This window comes from Pholis gunnellus, assembly GCF_910591455.1.
Source record: "Pholis gunnellus genome assembly, chromosome: 20".
In the NCBI taxonomy this organism is placed as follows: domain Eukaryota; kingdom Metazoa; phylum Chordata; class Actinopteri; order Perciformes; family Pholidae; genus Pholis; species Pholis gunnellus.
Window position 1 is genome coordinate 16,821,821 of NC_136547.1, and position 22,984 is coordinate 16,844,804.

The following is a 22,984-nucleotide window of genomic DNA, read 5'->3' on the forward strand; positions in this document are numbered from 1 at the left end:
GTAAATTGTGTCCGTACCTAAGAAAACATTTTAATTATAAGAAAATTGGTGAATGCAAACCTGTTTGTACGAGTGCTTATTGCGTGAGACCCAATGAGTTAAATCACAGATATAAGCTAAGAGACATTGCATCGCAAAAATTGAGCTGCAAAGTACTTGTTTTCTGTGTACTTGCTTTGTTCATGTAATGAAGGAGAGTACTACTTTAATTTAAGAGAGATTTAATCAGTTTCCATAGACAAAAGTGTGCAGGTGAGGGCTGACATACAGAGATTGTTGCCTTATGCTTTGGCAGAAAATAAAATAGCTTGGTTTAGTTTGCCTCGTGGCTGTTGAGGATTGCGGTTGAAAGAACCAATGAAGTGCGTACATTAAATCAAGCCGTTCCCCAAAGGGATTCACTTCAAAGCATCAGTGTATATTTCTCACTGGTCTAAGTAACACTGGAGAGTCAATGCAGATACAGTAGACAGCACGGACAGAGAGCATAACTGTACAGTATGAGGTTTCAATGTCAGTTCATAGTTCTTTGTTTCCATTGAGAACCCCCTCTTTGTGAGTATTAACAGTATTTTACTCAACAGTATCTGATAAGTAACAATGTTATAAAACAGTCCCTTGAGGCTCAGGTAGTCACACAAGAAATTTTAGTCCCAAAATATATGGATCATCGTGTTGCTTTGTCTTTGGGTTGCACAACCAGTGTATCCTTTCCAGTGGCGACGGCCATTTTAAGGAACTCAACAGTAAGATAAAACTTGCAGAATCAGTATTAAGTCCAAATTTGGCTTCTTTTTCTTTTCTCCAAGCCATCATACAGTATCATGTTACAATGTTGTTCTCTGGGAGTCATTTCCCACCAGATTAGACTTCAGTCACTGCCTCAGAGGCTTAGTGGATACTTTGGACTTCAGCAAAGGTTCAGAGGTCTGACATAAATCTCCGAGGTCAGCGGTCCAGATCCATGAGCTTCAAAGAATGCCCAAAGATTTGGTCGATTGTCCCGCTGGTCAATTTACCCATTGAGTGATGTCAATGTCAAACGCCTCTGCGTCTCTAAGAAAGAGTTCGACCATTTGGGAAAATAGGCTTATTTGTTTTTTTTAGTCGAGAGATAAATGAGAAGATCAATACCTCTTTCGTGTCTGTACGCTAAAAAATAAGCAACTGGTTAGCTTAGCTTAGTTTAAAGGAATACTCCATTATTCACCATGTGTTACCTTGAATTCTTGAGGAAAACGGAGTAAATGGGGGCCTCGTTTAACAACAGCAGAACTATATCGATATATAAGTTGTGGTTTTATGGGGGTTTCTTTACTATTTCTTGTTCAGATGCTGCTCCACAACGTATCATTCTTCTGTCTTGGTACGGAATAAACTAACGTGATTGAGTGTGTTAATAAGTAAGCTATATGGGTGCTGTTTTTTTCTTTTACTTTTGGAAAGAGCCAAGCAGCCTGTTTCCTCCTGTTTTCGGCAAAAAAGACTATTTCCCCAAAATTCTACTGTTAACTATTAACACATCAGATGTTCAACAGCGCAATTAAATCCTGTGCTTAAAAGTTCTGTTGAACAGTTGAGCATATTGAGTGATAGTATGTCACTGTCAGTCCTGTGAAATTGCAAATAATATTTAAAAATATTAAAGAAAATACTACTTTGTACTCCAAGGCACTACCTTCCTCATTTTCCCTGAAAGTGTAGGTGATTTGTGGCATCACTTATGGGGTAATTTGACCAGCTGAAACAACCTTCCAAAACCTTTGTGCACGCCTCTATACAGAATTGTTTTAGTGGAGAGGTCCGAACTCAGCCCGTCTCCATCTTCTTCCATCTTCCTCTCCTCCTAAGCCAGGATATCACTCCTCTTGCTGCACCAGACCACCAGGGCGATCATGGCCAATGTGAGGGAAACAGGGATGAGAATGAGGATGGTTAGCGTCTCGTCCGGCGGGTCCACCCATACCACCTGATCCATGGGGCATTTGGAGAAAAAGTGCTTGTGTATCAGGATGATGTAGCTCTCCACCAGCGGATTGGGCCAGTAGCAGCTGACGTTTTCGGCCTTTTTCTCCGTGCAGAGGGTGAAGAGGTGGTACTCACTGGGAAGAGAAATGGGTGAAAGAGACGAGAAGGATTAGAAGAAAACCACAACTGACTTCTGTTTGGGCACACAATCATTTAAAACCCTATTACTGTTTAGCTGGTATTCCTCGAAGCAGTGAAGGCTCGATAACTAATCCATCATTGTGACCGGGGATATTCTGCCTTTTATTTTCTGGCTATATACAAGTGTTCAGTGCTGTTCAGAGCCTCCGTAAAGCTTTCCAGGCTCAGAGCTCTGCTTTGATGAATCCATTCAGCCAACCCTAAACCTTCTTCTTTCTCCATCTTGCATTTCAATCAGCCAGATCCAGATTTGTTTCTCAAGACATCCTGGAGCCATTGGTATTCTCAGCAACACATCTAGAACATAATGTAAAGCACTGTATTTCGCCACTCCACTAATAGTTGCTAATAAAAAATGGAAGTATCAGAGCTTTCAGGCAGAAGTGATCAAAATGCAGCATGCAGGACTGTAGGGAATAACAAGACTTTTGAAGTTTTTTACACAACAGCTAGCTGGTTTTCAAACTGTCCACAAATAATAAACAGGGTAAAACATAGCTTGACCAGGTTCACAATTGATTTACTGAAGGAATAACTTAGTTTTGAATACATTATATAACTGAGAACATGACTTCAAAAGAATATACAGCACATGCACATGATATTTTGGCAGAGACACATTATATTTGTGCATGCCAGTTTCTGACGACAAAAGATACCAATAGCTTATACTGAAGCTACGGAGAGCTTAGCTTTTGTGCAATGCTGCTTCTCTTCACTGGTATTTACCGTTTTTCAGTTGTTTGTTTATCTTCTGAGACTGATGGCTCTGCTTAGTGGTAAATCAGATTAAACGAATAGACACTTAAACAGTGCGGAACCGAATTTCTCGCATTTTTAACCATTAACCGTGCTCTCTTTCCATGGATGGCTGGCTGGTACAGTTGTTGGTAACAGTCTTGTTACCAATTGTGTGGACCACATAACCCACTTAAAATGAGGCTTGCTCATCTAAATGGCACATTAGTTATCTTTAGTGGCAGTAGGAAACAGCTCTGATGACTTTAATTCCTAATAGTGAATATCCAGTATATTATTAAAAAGGTCCAGATAAGCCAACACTACTGTTCCTTTGTGCTCAACATTAAGGCTGGCTACTCTCTGAGCTGCACATTTCTCTGGGCAGAAAATCTATTATTATTTGAGGTAGATGACGTAAATACTCGTACAGACACACACACACGCAGAGGTTGTGTGTTATCGGCTTATATCCAACGATAACAATCACGTTGGCTGAGTGTTTGGCCAGCAGCTAGCACTGCGGAGAGGCACGGCTCATTTGTCAAAGAGAGGAAGCTTTGCAGGGGTCGCTGCTTGTTTAAACATCAGGCCCCTTGCTCTTCCAAGCCCAATCCCCTCTCACCACTCTCTTGTTCCTCTTGTGCCTTTCGCTCTTCCTATTTCTTTCCCGCCTTCTTATCACCTTCCTCCAGGCTCCAAAGTAAACTGCCGCTGAGAAAGTCTGCATATCCTACAGCGGTGTAAATTAAGTATCATACACAAATACACCCAAATGAAACATTCCTCTCGTAAAAAATGTGGACTAATGCAGGCAGTGTTCCCGGAAAGGCAAGTCATGCTGTGTTTCCCGCTACATTTTGGCTATGAAACAGTCTTTGTTAATATGTTCTTTCATCTGTCAATCACACTTGATATGTCAAGACGTCACTGAACGGATCAGAAGTTGATGAAAGGTGTTTCTGACTCTTTGAAATCCTTTAGTTTTGAGTCGGTAAGCATTAATGCTAGAGCAGAATAAGAAGAAAATGTCAAGAACAGAGCTCAGACTTTACACCACCCGGCCTGCACTTCAGGTACACCATCCAAAAATAACTACAATTACCAATCATATTGCGGTTAACACCCATGGCTGTCCAAAATGTCATCACGTCAGCTATTTATGCTGTAAGAAATCTGTGTGAAATTGTCATAACTAGCATGTGAATTCTTGAGTTATGGACAAAAACGTGTTTTGTGAGGTGACAGTGACATTTAACCACTAAACTCTAATTAGCTCAACCTGGAGTCCATGTGCACATGGGACACGTTTGCCTTCAGGATTTTCTGTCATAAATCTCCTTATATTTAGGCAACAAATCTACTTGGTCCTGTGTTACGGTGTTTCTTTTGAAACCAGCAGGGACTATCTGTATTTCTCAAAGTGAAAGTCAGACAGTATTCAACATTCAGCATCCCTGTTCAAAAACAAACAATCAAACTGACTTTAACCGCCTCAAGCTGTTTCACTACTCTTTTTTTACCCGTTTTGAAGGATTTGCATTGTGAAATTCAACAGATCCCACAGGGTTGTGTCGCATGTCGCATGTCGCAGCCAGCAGATATTTATGACTCGGACTCCTGTTGTGATCCTGTCATGCATTTACCTGACAAATGTCAGAAAAGACCTACCTGTACTTTGACTTTAACACTACTTGAGACACCATTTGGACTTGAGCTCTGTCATGTAAAAGTCTTGATACTCTTCAATACTCCCACTTGAAGAATAATGGTTGGACCAGCTTCATGTTCTGAGCCAGAGCAGAAATCCAGGCCAGTGTTCAGTGTAGCTCTATTTGAAAATCAGAGTATTTTTTGGAGTGTCTCTAAACTGTATTAAGAGAGAGGGGAGCTGAGATTAGTTTGTGCCTACCCAAGGAATATTAGTCCAATCACTCTCTGTTAGCTCTGCTTTTGGTCTTAGATTAGAACTATCTGGCTCTTTAGATGCTAAACGTTCCACTATATGTTCACCAGTTAGTTGCCAGCTGTTGTTTGGTGTTGCGCACAGTGGATGAGCTTTTTCGCCCAAAACATCTGCCTGCTGTGTCTGGAAGTGAGAGAACTATGAGAGAACCAAAACAGTACGTTTTCAGGCCAGACGACTAAAACAATCATCTGAATAACACTAACCGCTCCATAAAGCTCAGAGGGAACAGCAGAATCTGATGACTGAGTTGTTTGACACACAACTAGTACTTTGATCCATTAGAAGTTTATTGACTGTAGCAGCTTTAACTTAGCTTTGGCATTTGGTTTGCTTTGTCAACTGCCTGGATCTAATTTCACATTTCATCGCACTACAGTTTTGCTATTTTCTATCCAATTATTGTTTCTGTCCAAGCATTCCTTATATATATTTCCACAAGGCATTCATGACTTCAGTGCCGACAAAGACTCGGTCCCACCGCTGACAGCCAGACCAGTAGATGGCTGTTGAAATGTCTAAATGCAAGAGTCAGTTGCTAACTGGCCTCCCAAATGTTTACCTTGACCATAATGGCTATAGTCAGCCATCTGGCTTTGTGAGCTTCATGTTTAGTTGACACAGTTACTCTTGATGTGGTTAATTTGATCCAAAAGCTTACCTTTATCTCACATTTTGGATTTCCTTTAATTTTTTTATTTCTGAAATAAATCAGTGTATGAATGTGTGAAACTGTATTCGTACAAAAAAAACTGTGTTGCTGCAAAAGGGTATGATGAATCTTCCTGGAAAGAAATAATGGTTTAAAAGAAAAACAGAGAGAGAATGGCTGATGGATGAAGCTCGTGGTTCCTCTTCCCAGAATCTTTTCTTACATTTTTCCTGAAACTCTTTGAATCAGATGGTTATTTTGGCGTTGATTTTAAGCTCCCATGTGTACGTGTGTGCAAGAAACCTCAAGTCTCATGGCTCTCTCCCTCCACCTCTGGCTTCTCAGTTAAAAGGAAAAAAAGGCTGAATGCGAGAGGTCAAAGGTGAGCGGAAGGAATGAGGTGGAAAGCGGGATAAAGATAGATACAGATGGGTGGTCAAGGCTCAGATGCTCTTTAAAAACAGCTCTGGTTTTGGGAAACAAACCTCCAGCTGTTCTCCCTCCCACAGACATCCAAGCAGCTGTATGAGGCTGAGATGGATTACAGTCTTTCTATCAATCAAGTGTTTTGTTGAAAGTGCCACCATGTAGAACTGAAAACCCTTAACTGAGACTGCAAATATAGAGCGAACAGACAGGAAGACAACAGTACGTGAGGAAAGAGGACTGACAAAGATAAGAGGGTGACTTTATATAAGGAGACAGTTTAGTTTTACTCTTTATCACAAGAGATTCTCTACTATTCTCAACATCAGCTCTTTATTTTGGGCCAACATGGAGAATATATGGGCTCTCGAGGAAGGGATGCTTTTCTCTGCTGCAGGCCAATTTTAGATAATCACAAAATGAAAATCATGCAATATGGCCCAATGCAATTTAGACCTGAATTTACTCACTGTTAAAACTTACTTTTCTTCCACTAAGCCTATTAATGTCCATCAGATCTTTAACATTAACACGTTTTACTCACGGCAGTAGCTCTGCACTGCTCTCATACAGCGGTTACAGCTGATAACAGCATCCTGACAGAAGGAGTTGTTGCAAAAACATAGCACGTGCCTACACACTGTTATACACTGTTATACACTATACATAAACATAATGTATTACCTGATGAAGTGTGTGAGGTTACACCAGTACTGTGGATCTATGTGACCCATGTCCCGCTTGAAGCCCTCTCCACAGACCTCCACCCCCAACTGCAGACGGGACTCATTGCAGGGTTTCTTCGTCCGGAGGGGAGTGGGCTCGATGTTGAAACTGTCAGTGGCTGCGGGAACAGAAAGAAGAAGAGCACTTAGAGGTCACATATCCTGCTCAGTGGGTTTTACCTCTGATAAATGGCGATGTCAGTAAAGTGACTGAAATGAAACATGACAAAGATGGATGTTGGCCTGCATTTTGGTGTTATTTGTGAGCTATGAATTTGAAAATGATTTCTTTTCTTTTTCTCATTATGTCCTGTCAGAAAGCTGTGACTTATGTTTTTTATACTCTCCATTTTAATTTTAATGTTCACCCACTACCCTCTTGGAACAGTGGAAATGTCAGTTTCAACGTCCCAGTACAGCAATCTTATTCTTCTTTGCTGCTTCCTATCGTTGCTATTTTTCTGCAGCAATTGGGTTCAGTTTCCCCCAGAGACTGACACAGTGTGGTCTCATGTCATATGATGGATATGCTTACCTGACAACCCCCTCATCATCCAGGCATTGACTGTAAAGAAAAAAAAAGAATGTCAAACAGAGTACATGACTAAGGTTCCCACATGTTACATTCATTCAATAAGAAAAACGATATTTCTTAATTTACATTTTCTGATTTCTGCTTCTCTCTGTGACCGTTGATCAACTGATTGCAATCAACTTGTCAATCTCTGTAGGGTTCAGCATTGATAGCGAATGAGTTTTAATAAACAATGCAGGTGAGTAACTGCTCAAAACATAAGAGCCACTGTGAGTGATGGGGATGTGCAGTCAGCAAGTTCCTACTGCAGGCAATCAGCACCACAAGTATGTCATCAAGGTTGCCCAACCCGAGGCCCTTTTATTGACCTGTTGCATGAGATGTTCAGCCATGCTAGCAGCAAAACCTCCCATGAGCCTCGGCTGTACTCTGTATTTAGTGCCAACTAAAGTTTGCATAAGATAGTGACAGTGGTAAACTCCTGTTAAACATCAGCAGATTATTTGGGGACATATAAGAACCAGATCATCTCGAGTTTTCATCTATTTGTGTGACCATTTTTCGTTTTCAGTTTCCTGTGTTTTCATATTTTCAGTGTTTTGGTGAACAACCCAGCAGAGGTAAAGAAGAAAGGAAAGAGACAAACATAAATTACAGTTGGAAGGGCATCCATCATACACACTTTTAATACACTTTCTCTCCCCTCCCTGTTCTCTGATTGAAACTCACAGCAGCTCACTTGTTTTCCGCAGAGTGTTTTACGGATGAGCAAAGCTAAACGTGCTGCTGCACAGGAAGGTGTATCTCCCTTTGAAGTGACACACTTACAAAGCGAAGAATCAGTTGGAAAGATGCCCCTCAGGACAAAGACTGCTTCCAAGTTAGCGTGCTAAATATAGAGACTTCCTTGTTTGAGGATGTTTTAAGGTGCAGTGTTTGTGATGGGATGAGATTATTTTATTCATTCATCTGTGTGTTTGTTTTAAATATTCTATCGATCAAGTATTTAAGTAGATTCTGGCCTGGTTTTATTAGCTGTACTTATTATTATGTATCTGCTTTTTATATTGTTCCACCCTGACAAGTTTTTTTTTTAATGTAGAAGACGATTAAGTTTACAGATCCTTCAAAGGAAATTTTTGACATTTTTGTGAATTGTGCTTTCTTGTTGAGAGTTAGATGAGAAGATGTGTGGTATCACTGCAATAAAGCAAATAATCATGTATCCCCAAACATCAAACTATTGCTTTAATATTCTTCAGAACTTCTCCAACTTAAAAGTACCAGTGTTGGCATTGAAAACCAGATTTTATACAAATATGTAGTTCCGGTCGACACATAGATCTTGTTTTATTTTGGGTTTTTTTAAGACAAAGAGCACAAAACAAATAAAGTGACGTATGGCAAAGCCCAACCTCTCAGACAGATCAAAAAAGATATATTTATGAATTGAACTTGCTGCATTCAAAGATATAAGAGCAAGAATGAACAATCGCATCATTCCTCCAGTGCTGGATTCCAACAAAAAAAGCAAGTAGTTCAAGGATGACAGGGACTTGGACTCAGATGAGCTGTTTTGGAACAAAAGGAGCCCTGAAGGTGACAGGCGAGACTATTAGACGGGATCGAGAGGCAGCCAGGAGCACTGCCTGAAATCCCCGAGCCAGTCCGATGTCACAAAGTGAAATACCCATATGCTCATCTTTTTTTGAGGCCCATTGTTATCTCAAGACATTAAATCCATTTCCTGTCTTCTCTTCAAGGCACACACAGACATTTCTTAAGATCACAAGAAAGTATGTCCTTCGTGACTAGTAATCAATACATCAAATCCAGTATTATGGCAAATTACAGAGCACTCTGAAAATTGCACTCTTTGAAAGTTCTACCACTTCAAAACTTGGCTTTCAGCCCGCCGGTTTCCACAGGTCTCCTGTTGCATTTCATTTTCCCTAAAAACCTGACATATTTCACACTACAGTATAGATTCATTTAAGTAGTGTAGTTGTAGGTCAAGAATGTGAATGGGTGGTCATTGATTTCACCAATTTAAACAGAGAAAGTGAATATGTCTTTGTCTAACATTACTGATTTGGATGTTTTTTATAAAGTGCATGAACAGATTACCAAACACTGTCTCGATTAACAAAACAAAATACTATAAATCTGCTGCAATAGTTCCACTAAATGCTTTCATTTTCAGGGTTTGGGTGTCTGCGTTTGCTTAATGGACTATTTTGTCTCTTGATTATCTTGATATCTTCTTCATGTTGTATGCAAATTATTATGTAAAAATTAAATCAGCTAAGAGTATATTGCCTGATCCCAGTATTCCCAGTAATCTCATTAAAATAAACCTGTGCTGCATCGGACAATGCTTTCTGTTAGGCATAAAGTTCAACCACAGAGTTTCATAGGAACCGCTGAATGATTATGAAAAGACTGAAATCAAAGGTGCTTTCAAGGCGAGTGCGGCTTTCACTATTCAGATGGCACAAACTCATGCTGTTTCTATTCTTGTTCGAGTAAGGTTCTCATGACCTGTTGACACATAGACCCATCAAAGAGGTTATTGAAATGATAAATTAAACACAAGCAGGATGGAGGAACTGTTGAAAATAACATACAACAGTCTAGCGGCAGGATTCCCGTCAGCATGAGCTCTGCACAACAGCAGCAGGGGGAAGTTTGAAACTAAATCCACTCTATCAGCTGTATGAGCTGCGGGAATCAGCAGTGAGTATCTGGGAGATTTGGTTGATTTATAGGCTACAGTGCCAGAGTATGAATTATAGCTGCTCGGTGCAGCTCTCATCCTGGCGTGTGACAGTTTGCCAAATCATTCTGGATTTAGATGGCAGGTACAGAGATGGGACTTTAACCAACTGTTTAAGTATTATTAACTGTTTTGTTTTTTCAAGCTGTAAACACAACACTGACATTATCACATTGTAAAGTTGCCGCAGCGAATGTGAAAGTCAATTGTTCATCTACACACCCAACAGATATGGAGGAATAATTCGACATTTTGGGAAACAGGCTTATTTGCTTTTCTCTTGCCAAGAGTTAGATGGGAATCGGCAACGCATTAAACTCTCCACACGAAAGCAAATTTGACTTCTCTAAATGTCAATCTATTGCTTTAAGTCCCATAGTCGCACACATTTTAGGATAATCTTGGTCTGCAACAAATCCTAAAAAAACAAACCTGGCTGCCTGTTTCTGGAATTAAAAAACCAAAACATTAGCCAGTGGAGCTTTGAAAGATGTACATACTGCATGTATGTGTGTAATATCTGTTTTCATGGTCTAGAAAAGCCCAAAGCTCATCAGAGGGGACAATCGCCAACAAATAACAGCCTTCCAGCAGCATCTCTTACGTATACTCCTGCAGAGAAGAACAGCAGCAATGCAATTTTATCCGTTGCTGCCACTACTATCACAACCGGTGAGTTGGCTGCGAGCCGTGGATTGTAGCAATGTCTTTTCAATTTACCGAAACCCACGAGTGTCTATTGGCAGTATCTCTGTGCAACAGCCCTTTTTGAATTGCATGAGCTGAGCCGAGACAGATGTCTGTGTATTTCTTGTCACTTCTAAGAAAATGGAAATGAAATATTTATTAAAAAGTAATCAATTTCAATTCATTGAAGGCGCTCATTAAGAACCACAACGGGGTACTACAGACAACTGAATCGTTAAGTTTCTCATTAGTCACATGTGGGGTGATGGTTTTCGTATTTGTTCATTCATCCAGCCGCTCTCACCTCATTTCTAAACACTTATCAGGTTCCTCTTCACTAAAGTTCACAGTTATGCTAATGAAGCCTTTCCCGGCCACTGTGGACGCTGCTGGTCATGGATCAAGGCCAGCTTTTCATGATACAACCACATCAATTATGATTATGAAAAGGGGAAACTGCTTGCATGTCGGAATAAACGTTTTGTCAAACATCATAGGCAAAGTAATATTTTAATAGCTTTTTAACAACCATTTGTCATGGCTTTGAATAAAAAGGCCTCTTGCCTTGTCAAATGCTACAGTATGAAAGTACCCTCAAATTGCTATTTATGGCGCAATAACTATTAAACTATTAATAGAATATTAAAATGACACAAACATAATAAAAGTGGCATAATTACGTCTTCTTTTGTTACTTAATTTATTCTATAAAGGAAGGAATCACACATACTGCAGGATGTTCATTAGACTCTCTGCACGTGCAGGGCTTAAAATGAGCAAGAAGCTAATTTATTATTTATTAATTTATGTATTAACAGGCTGTAATTATTGGCTTCCTTCAAGCCTCCCTACCAAATCCCCTTGAACAGGATCCGTGCACCTATAAAAAAGTAAATACTTGTCATTAGGGGCGAGCTTTAAACCAACCAATCTTTTGCACAGAACTAGAACTGTCGAGTCAACTGAAATATGGCCTTAGTGCTACATTGAAACAGCAATAAACTTGTGAATTATGCAGGCCAAGCAGGGCTATTTCAAACTAGGAGATAACTAAATCAAGGTGCTTGAAGGTTTTACACACCGGTTGACAGCGTGCCAATCGAGTATCTGCTCAGTTGGCACCCTGTCATCCACTGCCTGTTAGGTTGACAAGATAAATATTGATGAGAGGAAATAGAAGATGAAGGAACGTAGATGAATTGCCAGAACTGTCCAAACAGCACAGGCACAAGTGGCAGGACTTGTTCAACAACCCCCACCATATATCAGGTCTGCCTTGTCATCATCATCATCAGGACAGGAAGGTACCAGTGCAGAGGGGGGTTCGTAGTAGAGGTCCGATTTGATTAGTGAGAAAAGTTTTGGCATTTGGCTGCACTTGTTCTGCAAATTGAACTTCTGATTTTATGACGCTACAAAATCTTTTGTTGGTTCAAGCACATGGGAGGATGCAATAATGCATCCCAAACAGGATATGAAGAAGGTTTTGTCTCACTCTGTATCTATGCCTAGGGCAATAATGTATTCTGTATTTAAGATCTAATCTGAGAAATTGAAAGAGGGAACTAAATCAGGTGTCCTTTTGTCTATTTGTCTTCCTGCTGCACCATCTGTCTTCTACTGTGTCTTCCTCCACAGACCTAAGCCACTGAAAACAGCAGCAGTTATAGTGCTGTGTTCACATACTTCAGAACTGAAGACCACTTAAGTATTATGAACAAACTGTGGACATGTGACACAATCTTTGCTTTGCTGAATACATTTGAGGCTCGTTTTTTATCTGCCAACAATGCTCAGCATTTATGAATAACAGCCTGACCTCTCACTCCACTTTGAAGATCATCGAGTTCTTGGCTTTTCAAGCCGCGCAGCCCCCCCATGTCCAACCATCTGCAGAAAAACAACTGAGAACACAACCCTCCGAAGGAAATGTTTATTTTGTTTGCATTGCAGATCACATCTAAGCAGGCCAGAAGGAAGCAAAGGAATATAATGGATATCTTATTTTAGAATAGAGGTGAAATGAGACTTTTGTGAGAAATTGTTTTTGCAGATTTGTTTGCGGAAACTCGAATAGATAAAGATTTTAAAACATCACGATAATAAGACAACTTTAAGAAGCTTTAGAGACAAACTAAATGTTTTCCTTATATGTCACACAAAACACCTTGAGACTCCTTAGATACAGAATTAGAGTTCTGTCTGCTTTTACAAGGATAAAGTTACTGCTTTCTGCTGTGTTATTCTTTCTCAGATCCAGGAGAATTCACAGCTCTTCAAACAATGACTGAGGTTATCCGTCTGAGGTCACTGAGGCGGAGAGCTTGCTTTTAAGAAATATTCCCACTCCCCTTCAGATGGATAGCAAGCCTTTTAACCACAGCAGGCATAAGCAGAGTCAAAGTGAATGGCGGGTGCTGGAGAGTGTGATGTGGGCATACACAGGGAACACGCAGATATCACACAATTTTACATCTGAAAAGTGCTTCAAGTAACACCTGTACTGAATTAAGCATGACGAACGAACAAAATCAGGTGACTGTTAGCCTCACACACATGATAGTACAAGTGTTTCCTCACAAAGGATGTTGCTGCTTATCTCACCTCCTCCTCCTCCTCAAGGTAGTTTATTTTCCCTTTGGCTTAGAAGGATGCCAATATATAGGTAGGGATCTTCCATCAGTTCAAAGGAACGTATTACTCCAAACAAACTGATGGTTCTCTCTCCTCTTATCCTATTATCAAAATCACATCCGATTCATTTAATGTTGAAATATGATGTGTAGCAGCTTAAGAAGAAAGTCCACGTCGATGTGTCCTTGGGCAAGACACTTAACTGTGCTGTGCCATCGGTGTGTGAGTGGTCGTGAATGGGTGCATGACATGTAGTGTAAAAGCACTCTGAGCAGTCGGAAGGCTAGAAAGGCGCAGTACAAGTCCATTTACCATTTACCTTCTTTAACAAGCTGAAGGCAGAAGCTACAGGACTGACTTCCCCAGCTTCTCAGTGTTATGACCCTCCAGCAGCCAAGTCAACGTTGACTTATTTGAACATAGTTTTGTAGAGTAACTTGCTTACTCAACTAATGCCAGTTACAAAATCGCATTTTGCATAATAAACATACTTATTTTAACCCATTCCATATTTAGTTCCTAAGCCTAACCAAGTAGTTTTACCTGGAGCGCCACAGTTTGGAGCGTAGGACCGCTGACAAAGCCTCAGAATTTGACTAATTGGTAGTGAGAATGTGTTGCAATAGACTGTCATCCCTGTTATCTGTAGAGCTCACTAACAGGAAAATAAATGACCTTGTAGAAGAGGGGGCCACCGTGGCATCCTCATCTGACAAAGCAACAAGGAAAAGATGTTGTGATAGAAACACGGACCCTCCCGGGTCACGTTAGGTTACCGAGCATCACTACAAATCATTGTTAGTTTATGTGAGAGGATCCCTGCTGCTACGAGGTTAGAAAAGAGAAAAGAAAACAATCTGACAACAGCAAATAAACAAAGTTCTGCTCAGTCTGACAAATTGGTCAGTGTTTCAACAAGTATTAAGCTATGAGAGTAGACATGTTGTATTTATGGTCCCTACACACAGTAATAAAAGTCTTGGCGTACCGATATCGTTGTACTTTTGTGTCACTGTTCAATAGCTAATATCTTTTCTGCTACTATTATCCAAAAATTGCTATGTTCCTTTTTTTATGTTCCATAATATAATTCCTTCTCAGGGTTGAAAAGCATCTAAGCCTCTTGCGGGTAACACACTCTTTTCAGTAGCCCAGACAAATAAGAGCTTACGAGACTGAAATTCTTTTTAAAACAGTTTTTTCTGTCGCTGTGTTCACAAAGAACTCTCCTTCATACAGAAGATCTATCCTAACTGGCTGATATCAGATATCAAAGGGACTGTTTCTCTATTTTTCACATGCAGTAGAAAATAGTTCCAAATAAAACAGTTCACAGAGTGGATTGGGGATTTTCCTGAGTAACTAAGATATTGCTTTTGGAAAGAGCAACAAGAATATCTCAGAAAGCTAAAAGCTGCATTTTTTTTTTTTTAATCATGATCTATTGTAATATTATACAGGTTTTTTTCTGGATTTTCTCTATATTCTCCTAACTTGGAAAGGTGCCAAATTACAGCAGCTTTATTTTTAGCACATAGCATCAGCATTAGCATCAGTAGAAATCAGTAGATGTATGGAAGTGAGCAGTAATGTGTTTACAGCATTACATTTGGTTAAAGCAAGCTGTCTGATTAGCTCTGCTTTCAGAACAATTTCAGCACATTTGCCAGCTCATATCCAACAAATACTGCACGTTTACAGATTAGGAACATCATTCATAAAATGGATATGTCAGCTGTGAATGACTGAGAGGACTGCTGCTAACACAGGACATTTAAATCTTCATTTCTCCTCAGTCAGCCATGGCTACCAGCTGCCTGCCGCTGCTGCTCCTCTAAAGCCTCAGACTTGATAAAAAGCTTCCGATGTTTACCACAGTCACAGCGGAGACAGACCTGCCAGAAACGCGTTATTCTTTTAATGTCCTTGGCTTAGTTTGGACGTTATTTTACTCAAAAGCAATCACCTCCCACTGGAGATGAGAAAACTATTAGAGGAAAGTACGTAATCAGTTTCTATTCTCACACAGTGCTCATAAAAACAAGCCTGTTGGATTCTCAGTGGGAAAAGGCCACAGTGATGGACTGATGGGTGATTATCATTCAGCAAGCAGCTGATGAGCCAGGTGAGGAATGAACAAGAAAGCTGTTGGGAAAAGCAGAAAAAGAGGTAAATCTAAAGGCAAAATATTGTATTCTTATGGTTGAGTTCACGTTGCCACTGATTTCCTTTTAAACCAAAGCCTCTTAAGGATAAGAAAGAGTGTCACTTCTTTACATGCAGTGCAAGATAAACACAGACGGATACTCCCTTCTCTCAGGCCTGAGTGAAAGGATCCAGGCTATTCCTGTCAAAGTGTGTGTGTGTGTGTGTGTGTGTGTGTGTGGGGGGGGGGGGGGGGGGGGGGTCAAAGGGGGTCAAAGAGAGAGAGGAAGAGGAGACTGGACAATGACACACATGTCCAAGACAGAAGAATATTGGCAAACAAAAGCAGGATGAGAGGGAGGAGAATAAAATGCCAGTGGCGGAGAAGAGAGAATCCGTGATGGGGGACTTTCCGGAGGGAAATGCAGTTATTATTTTTTTAAACCTGTTACACTGTTTGTATGTGTGTAAGGCAGGTGGTGGAGCGGGTCAGCTTGTGATTGCGCGGTTGTGGTTTGACAGCATGTTGTGGGTGAATACGAGGCTCCGTGAAGGGCTTTTGGGATAACAGCTCTATATAAATGCAGTCCATTTACCATGTGGAGAGGAAAATGACCGCCAAGCTTCAGCAGAAAAGGCCCCCGCGGAGAGAATCCATCTGTTTATGAGCTATCACTGCACTCAGCGTCGCATGAACATTTTGTCTGTGGTGGAGCGCTTAAACGAAATAGGGAAATTTAAAATGTCTTTTAGCATTTGTTTTGGTGAAAAAGGGTATTCGTATGAGCCTAAACAGATGCACGGCAGGCCTGATAAGGAGCACGGATGTGATTATAAAATACTGAATTGGCAGAATCAGCACACATGAATTCCCAATCGTTCTTCGTTAGGAAAGATAATTAACCGGAAAAATAGCATTAGAGAGGCAAAGCAATTCAGGCTTTCATCAGTATTCCCCATGCACGTATCTTCCACTACAGACAACTGTATAATTCCAAAAGATGAAAGCCGAAAATGGCCGAAAGCCACTCTATTACACCCCCTTTTTGACAAACCACAAAAATTAGCTGCGCTGTAGCGCTTGACTCCAACAAAAAGCAAACATTTGTTGTTTGGAAAATACATCGTGACAGGCATTAATTATCCCCTTTATGTAGGCTTTTTTTTTTAGAAAAACACCAAACGCTTCTAACAGGAAAGACACAAAGACAAAGCTATATATTTAGAGGTTCAATCGAAAGGGTTTGCTTTTTCTTCTCGGGTGTTTAAATTCGGGCTCAGTGTGAAATGCAGGACACTTTACTGCTCTGCCTCCTTTGGCCTAAATGACACATGAAATTGATGCACTCTTGTCTGAACTTGTTAAAGCACAGCAGCAGTAAACTCTTTACTCCTGTGAGTGATGCAGTCCCCCACAAAGCCGATCGGTTATAAATATGTCAACTTGTTCTGGCCATAAATTACAGTACCGTGGCACAATCTGTGTGATAAAAGCCAGAGCACAGCGAAGGAATGCATTATCACCCCGACTCTGGCCAAATTCTCATCAGGGATGTAATGGATATATAAATGGACAGATGGGATTATATAGCAATCATATAAAGCGACGGTCAAATGCTTTTACATTTAATTACCCTATTGTCCTTGAAAAAATTTATTGCATAAAAAGGAATTGAGCAAAGAAATAAAAAGAAAAGGTTTTTATTTCCGTCAGTTGTTTGACCGGCATTGCCAAGGACCTCTCTGCCTTGGAGGCAGCAGGACTGTGCCAACAGGCTGTTAATCTGCCTGTTTGACAGACAAAAGGGCGGTGAGAAAAAGACAAGCAGAGGAGGCAAAGAGGGAGACAGACAGGGAGAAAGTTCGGCGTGCAGAAACAGAGACTGTGTGATGGAGTCATGGATTCAAATTGCAACACCAGGTCAGAGACTGTGAGGACAGACGGGAGTGTGAAAAGGGCACTAATGAATCTAAGCCCTTCATTGACGTCTTTGTTCGGGTCCAATACCAAAGAGAACTGTAACATCACTGGGGGAGCGCTTCTGTGGAAGTATCTGTGCTCTCTTTGCTCTCCACTATATTAATCAAAAACGAACAAAATCTGACTCGTGCTAATTTGTCTGGTCGCTCTCCTTGTAATAACCATCACAAGGTCTACACATGAATGAATGCACTGCTAGCCTGAAGCAGAGACGAGGAGCGAGCAGAGGTCTGGTACACTCTCTCTGACTTCGTGCCCCCAGATTTGTTCATTTTTCTCATTTCCAAACTTGCAGACAGTGATTCTAGGTCATTTTGCATGAGAACAGGATTGGGTTGCTTAAAACTGACTTGTCGTTCATGTTTTAAAAAAAAACTGAACACTGTACCGAAGGAGGACCATGTGAGCTTTAGCTTTATTTGACAACTTCTTACAGCTGTTGCAGATTATTGCAGACTATGTCTGTGGTGAGAAAACGTCTCTCCTCAGCAACCAAAGCCCTCTCTTAACACCTCAACATGAGTCCGGATCTGTTTCTAAATGTAAAAGGCTGCTTGGATGATAAGTAAAGGTTAATCTCAGCGGGCTTTAAAGGATCGACCAACAACTCAATCCCACAGGGTGCAGTGGATTACCGTCGGGTGAACCGAGACACATGTGAGAATTTTCCTCATTCAGTTTGTGAGACAGTTTCAAGTCATTACATTGTGTCTGCTGTAGTCACTTTTACTCATTTCATTAGACAACTACTTTTTGGCGGTGCAACCAAAAATGTATACAACTATTTCTGGCCCTCTCCTGTCATCATTAGCTAATTTCAGTCTGTCATCATTCATTTCAATCACCAGTTAAGATTCAATGCTCAGTTTATTAGTGCTCATTATTCCATTTTGAAATAGAGTATCTGGCTGGTGTGTGGCAGAAAACCACCTCTCTGTCAGCTCTCCCATACTCTGATATAAAGAGACCTCTAACGACCCTCCCCCTCCATCTCTGCCCTCTTGCTGCTCCTTTGAGGAGCCATAACCAGTGACGTCCTCTGCAAATGAGATCGGATAATGAGCGCTTGGTTTGTCCTCTTGCTTCTTCCTCGGACTATTTGAGCTGTCATACAAATGACGCCATGAGAGTCATTATTGAAGATATAGCTGCTTTATAGATTAATTATATATGCAGTAGCATTGACTGCATAGCTTTTATTCTTGCGCATTAAGGGGAGATTCTCGAGCAATCAATTGATTGTTTGGTCTATAGTGAAACAATGTCAATCACAATTCCTCCGAGCCCAAGTCGACATTTTCAAATGTGTTTTAATACCCCAAAGATATTCAGTTTACTATCATAGAACATGAATTTAAGAGAAAATGCTCATTGTGTTTGCTTAAAAATGACTTAAAAAGTTGAATCCATCATCATTGCTAATAAATACAAGTATATTTCTAATGTAACAACATTGTTTGTGGTGCGCTTCTCTGTTATAGTCATAACAGATAAGCATTGAGGTAATATGCTCATCTATAAAGTATTAAACGCCTCTGCAGTCAGACACGCACTGCGAACTGGAGTCAGCAAGACCTCAGCATGAGACTTTGATGAGGGAAGAGACAAAGATCAAGACCTTTCTGGTACATGAATCTTTTACAGGCAACTGAAAGATTAATAATGCTCTTAACATGCTTCCACTGAGATGAGCTATATGGAGAAATATCAAACCTGTAAATCAGCAAAACATTTGATCCGTACAAGGCTTTGTTACACTAAGCATGTTTGCAATAGTCTACATGTTGAGATACAGAGATGTGGACGTCTGAATGCCTAACAGGCCTAGCGTGGCAGAATGAACAAACTGTGTAGTTTTAAAAAATATGGTTTAAAATATTTCATAAAATGTGTGTAACACGCTCTATCCTTACGCCCTTGATTCAGAGAAGGGGACATTTACTCTCATTTTAACAAATGATTTGTCATGATCGCTGAACTTGAAAGCATTTCATTCCTGGAACGTGCAGTTGATAAACACCACCGTGTATAACGAGAGTATAACATGTGTAAAGAAACTGCATGGCATATGGACATCACTGAGCTCAATGGACTGACAATAGCAATAGCACTATGAATAGCATTTCACTGAAATTATTCTCAAAAGTGCTGTTTTTCAGATGGAACGGCGGAACCCCAAGGCATTTTCCCTTGCTGTGAGAGTGTATAAATAGCTGTTTATTGGGGTAAGCAGATGCTTCGCAGTCAGATGGAGACGCTCTTTATTTCCGCGGTGCAGATGGGGACCATATACTCTCGTTCCTGCTGCATCAACTACACTTGCCTCAAACTGAAAGTAATCAGGGTGATCTGGTTCTCCTTGAACGCACGGCACCTGGCCTCCACCCGTCTTCCTTCCAATGCAGATTTTAATGGGAAATGATTTGTGGCTACACGCAGCACGCAGAATATAGCCTCTCATTGCTTTGATAGCAGCCGAAGCTGCTGTGAAATTTGTCATAGATGAGTCAGTTTGATCACACAAAAATATTTTTCTCTGTTTCCCATTACCCGAGCATTTTCAGAGACCGAGCAAAATACATGCTTTAAGTCAATATCTAAGCTATTTCTCTGCTTGGCCGTACAGTGCTGCAGGGCCACAGCTGTTACATGGTTGAGATCCAGAGGAGTCCGGGCTGAAGGACTTGGCCAGACATGAACCACATTCTACATTATCTATACGTAAAACTCTGAACATTTTCAAAAAGCCTTCCTAAAGAGTGTTGCATCTTTCGTTATTGATCCATGTTTAGGTTTACCGCTCCAGAGGCCCAGGGTAAACAGCATCACTCCTCCAGATAATAAGCGGCTCAGTTTGAAGTCTCTCTGAACCACAGGCCTTGAAATTTAAATCCTATATCGTCCGGCTCGAGCGTCCACAGGTCATTTCTATCAGCGTCAGACCAGGTGGTGCCAAGACCAAATATCAGCTCAACAACTGCTCACTAAGAGCGCTCAGCTTAGTTAACCAGCTCCTGAAGAGAGTCACTGTGTTGCATATCAGCTCAATATCTGAACTCCTCTTCAGCACTGAGTCATATGTGCCCAGTACTGCCTCTGCTCTGCTTACACTGCTACAGTTTTAAGAGATAACATGGCTTAGAATAACAACAGCAGTTTATCTAAATTCATGCTTTGGACCCATCTCAATCAACGCCCAGCATCACTCCGGCGTCAATACGGAGCAGGACACATTCGGAGCATCGGCACAAACATCTTAATCATGACAACAGTTCAACTAGTGTGTACGTTTCAGCGAGGATTCGCCGCTCACACACATTAAACATGATTTCATACATGATTTCCTCCTTGCACCACCAGCTAATGAGCCAGATCCAGAAATCCCCATTGGCCACGATATAGGTCAGGTCTGTCCACTGGGGCATGATGGCATGGTGCAGTACTGTATATTCCCCGTTCAATGCATGTGCTATGAGATGTGATTGATGTTCCTGATCCTTCACAGCAATCCTTAATATGTGCACTTTGCAACCTGACAAACTGAGGCAGCACTGAGGGGCACATAATGTGATGGATAGAAGCATGCAGGATGAACAGTAATACACTGGAGCAGTAATACACTAGAATACTATTGAGTTGCTATAGGCTATTAGATACCTGACTATTGGGGAAGTGGGCAAAATCTGCTCAAACAGGGAGCTTTTGTGTGATGCTGTGACATTACCTGTCTTAACACAATATCCATTTTTCAGTCGTTATAATGTATTGAAATCTACCAATTAACAAAAAAAAAAAAAAAAAGATCAATTATACTCACCCAAAATCCCGACGACAAAAAGTTTCAGTACTGTGAACTCATTTGTATCCATCACGCTGCGGGAATCCAGTCGGACTTTGATATTGAAACCTCAACTGCAGCTCCGTGGTAATGTGCGTTTGAAGCGAACCATTATTAAGATCATCCCGAATGTGCAAGTCCGAGCTCCGTCATGCTGTCGTGAGCCAAGATAAATTATTGAAGGATTCGGAGGAGGGGGAAGCCGGACCAAAAAAAAAACAAACAACAAGAAGAAGAAATCTGATCCAAGAGCGTGATTTCTGTGATGATCGCGACCACTTCTGTCTGCAGTCAGGAGTCCGAGCTCAGGACCACTCAACACTGTCCTGCATCCTCTGTGGGAGGAGAGGGGGGAGGGGGAGGAGGGTCCCTCCGAAGCACTACTGGATTATGTTTACCGAGTAATTGAGAGTCAACCCTTTCATCCTCAGCATGAGTTGGAGACATTTAAATGTAATTGAACCCAACATGTAACAGTGGGAAAAAAAGGCTTACAGTAGCGTTTTCTCTGTCTTTTTGTCTTATTGTATAGACATCTGAACACATGCACAAATAACTCAAATGAATAAACAGTCAATTACAAACAGTAACATATCAATGTTCTCCAATTCTAAATTGCACTGGAATAAAACAATACCATGTATCATTATTATGATATCACTGTTATATAATTATTATCTATGATCACCTAGATTAAAATGAATCTGTCTAACTGAATTGATGAACTGCTGTTGGTTTCTGTGAGACAACACTGACCTCGTCTGGTTTATTTTTAAATTGCACCTCGATCAGACCACAGACCAGCTCAGTCTACCCAGATTAAGCACTAATCAAATAGGAATCTTCCAAAGTTACAGTGTTTTCAGTGCAGCATTCCATCTTTGTGCCACAATCCCTTCACTGCAGCTCAACAAGGAAACGCTGTTCAGGGAAACACGAAGGAACTCTGTACAAAAAAAGTACCTGACTGATTCCCTCTGACTGCCCTGTTTAGTTATTTGATGTTCAAAACTCGAAACCTGTTCATGTGGTATTGGCAACACTTTGATTTGAACACTAACATGCATCCTTGTAGATGAATTCAAGCAGAAATCCCCTTCTCTATGCCAGCAGAAACAAAAGTAACAGTCAGAACAGGAAGGGGGCACTGTTCCTCGTCTTCGTGCAGAAACGGCATGAAGCCAAAGCTGCAGAGAGTTTCTGTAAAGTGGTGGAGGGGGTGAGAGTGCACTAGTGATTATGGGGTTGACGTCTGAGGAATTAATTGTCTGAAGAAAAAAAAATCTGAAAGCACCCAAGGCCATATTTTATTGCATTAGTTTTGAAATTAGGAGCTGGTGACTGTATGACATTGGGACTTGAATCGTGTTGTGATTTCTGAATTGGCACATGTGCATCTTGTGATTTATAAAGTTTGTATTCAAGGTTTTGCACAAAACAAATCTGCAAAAACAGATTGTCCTGAATGTTTAATTATAATGTGGGTAAATAATGTCTTTGGGAATGTGTAGTTTGTCACAATCTGTATCTCTTCTACAATGACCGAGGGGGGGGGGGGACGTTTTCGGAAAGGGACGCGGCCAGTCGTGATTATATGATCGCACTGGTTCCGCTCACCTGACAAGGTGTTGAACTTTCACCGCTACAGTGACACATGGACATAAACTGCCTGTCCGCAGGTCAAGTTGCGCTAAATTCCACACGACATGTTT

At 40.8% G+C, this 22,984-nt stretch overlaps 1 protein-coding gene across 1 annotated transcript; it reads right to left on the reverse strand.

The window, feature by feature from the left end:
* Positions 1–215: 215 nt before the first annotated feature.
* LOC306712407 (receptor activity-modifying protein 3) lies at positions 216–21,303 on the reverse strand (the record flags this gene model as incomplete). Its single annotated transcript, XM_079181678.1, has 4 exons — positions 216–2,102; positions 6,636–6,795; positions 7,212–7,241; positions 21,252–21,303. The coding sequence occupies 4 exons, from the start codon at positions 21,301–21,303 to the stop codon at positions 1,847–1,849; spliced, it is 498 nt and encodes a 165-aa protein (XP_079037804.1). The 3' UTR covers positions 216–1,846.
* Positions 21,304–22,984: the final 1,681 nt, after the last annotated feature.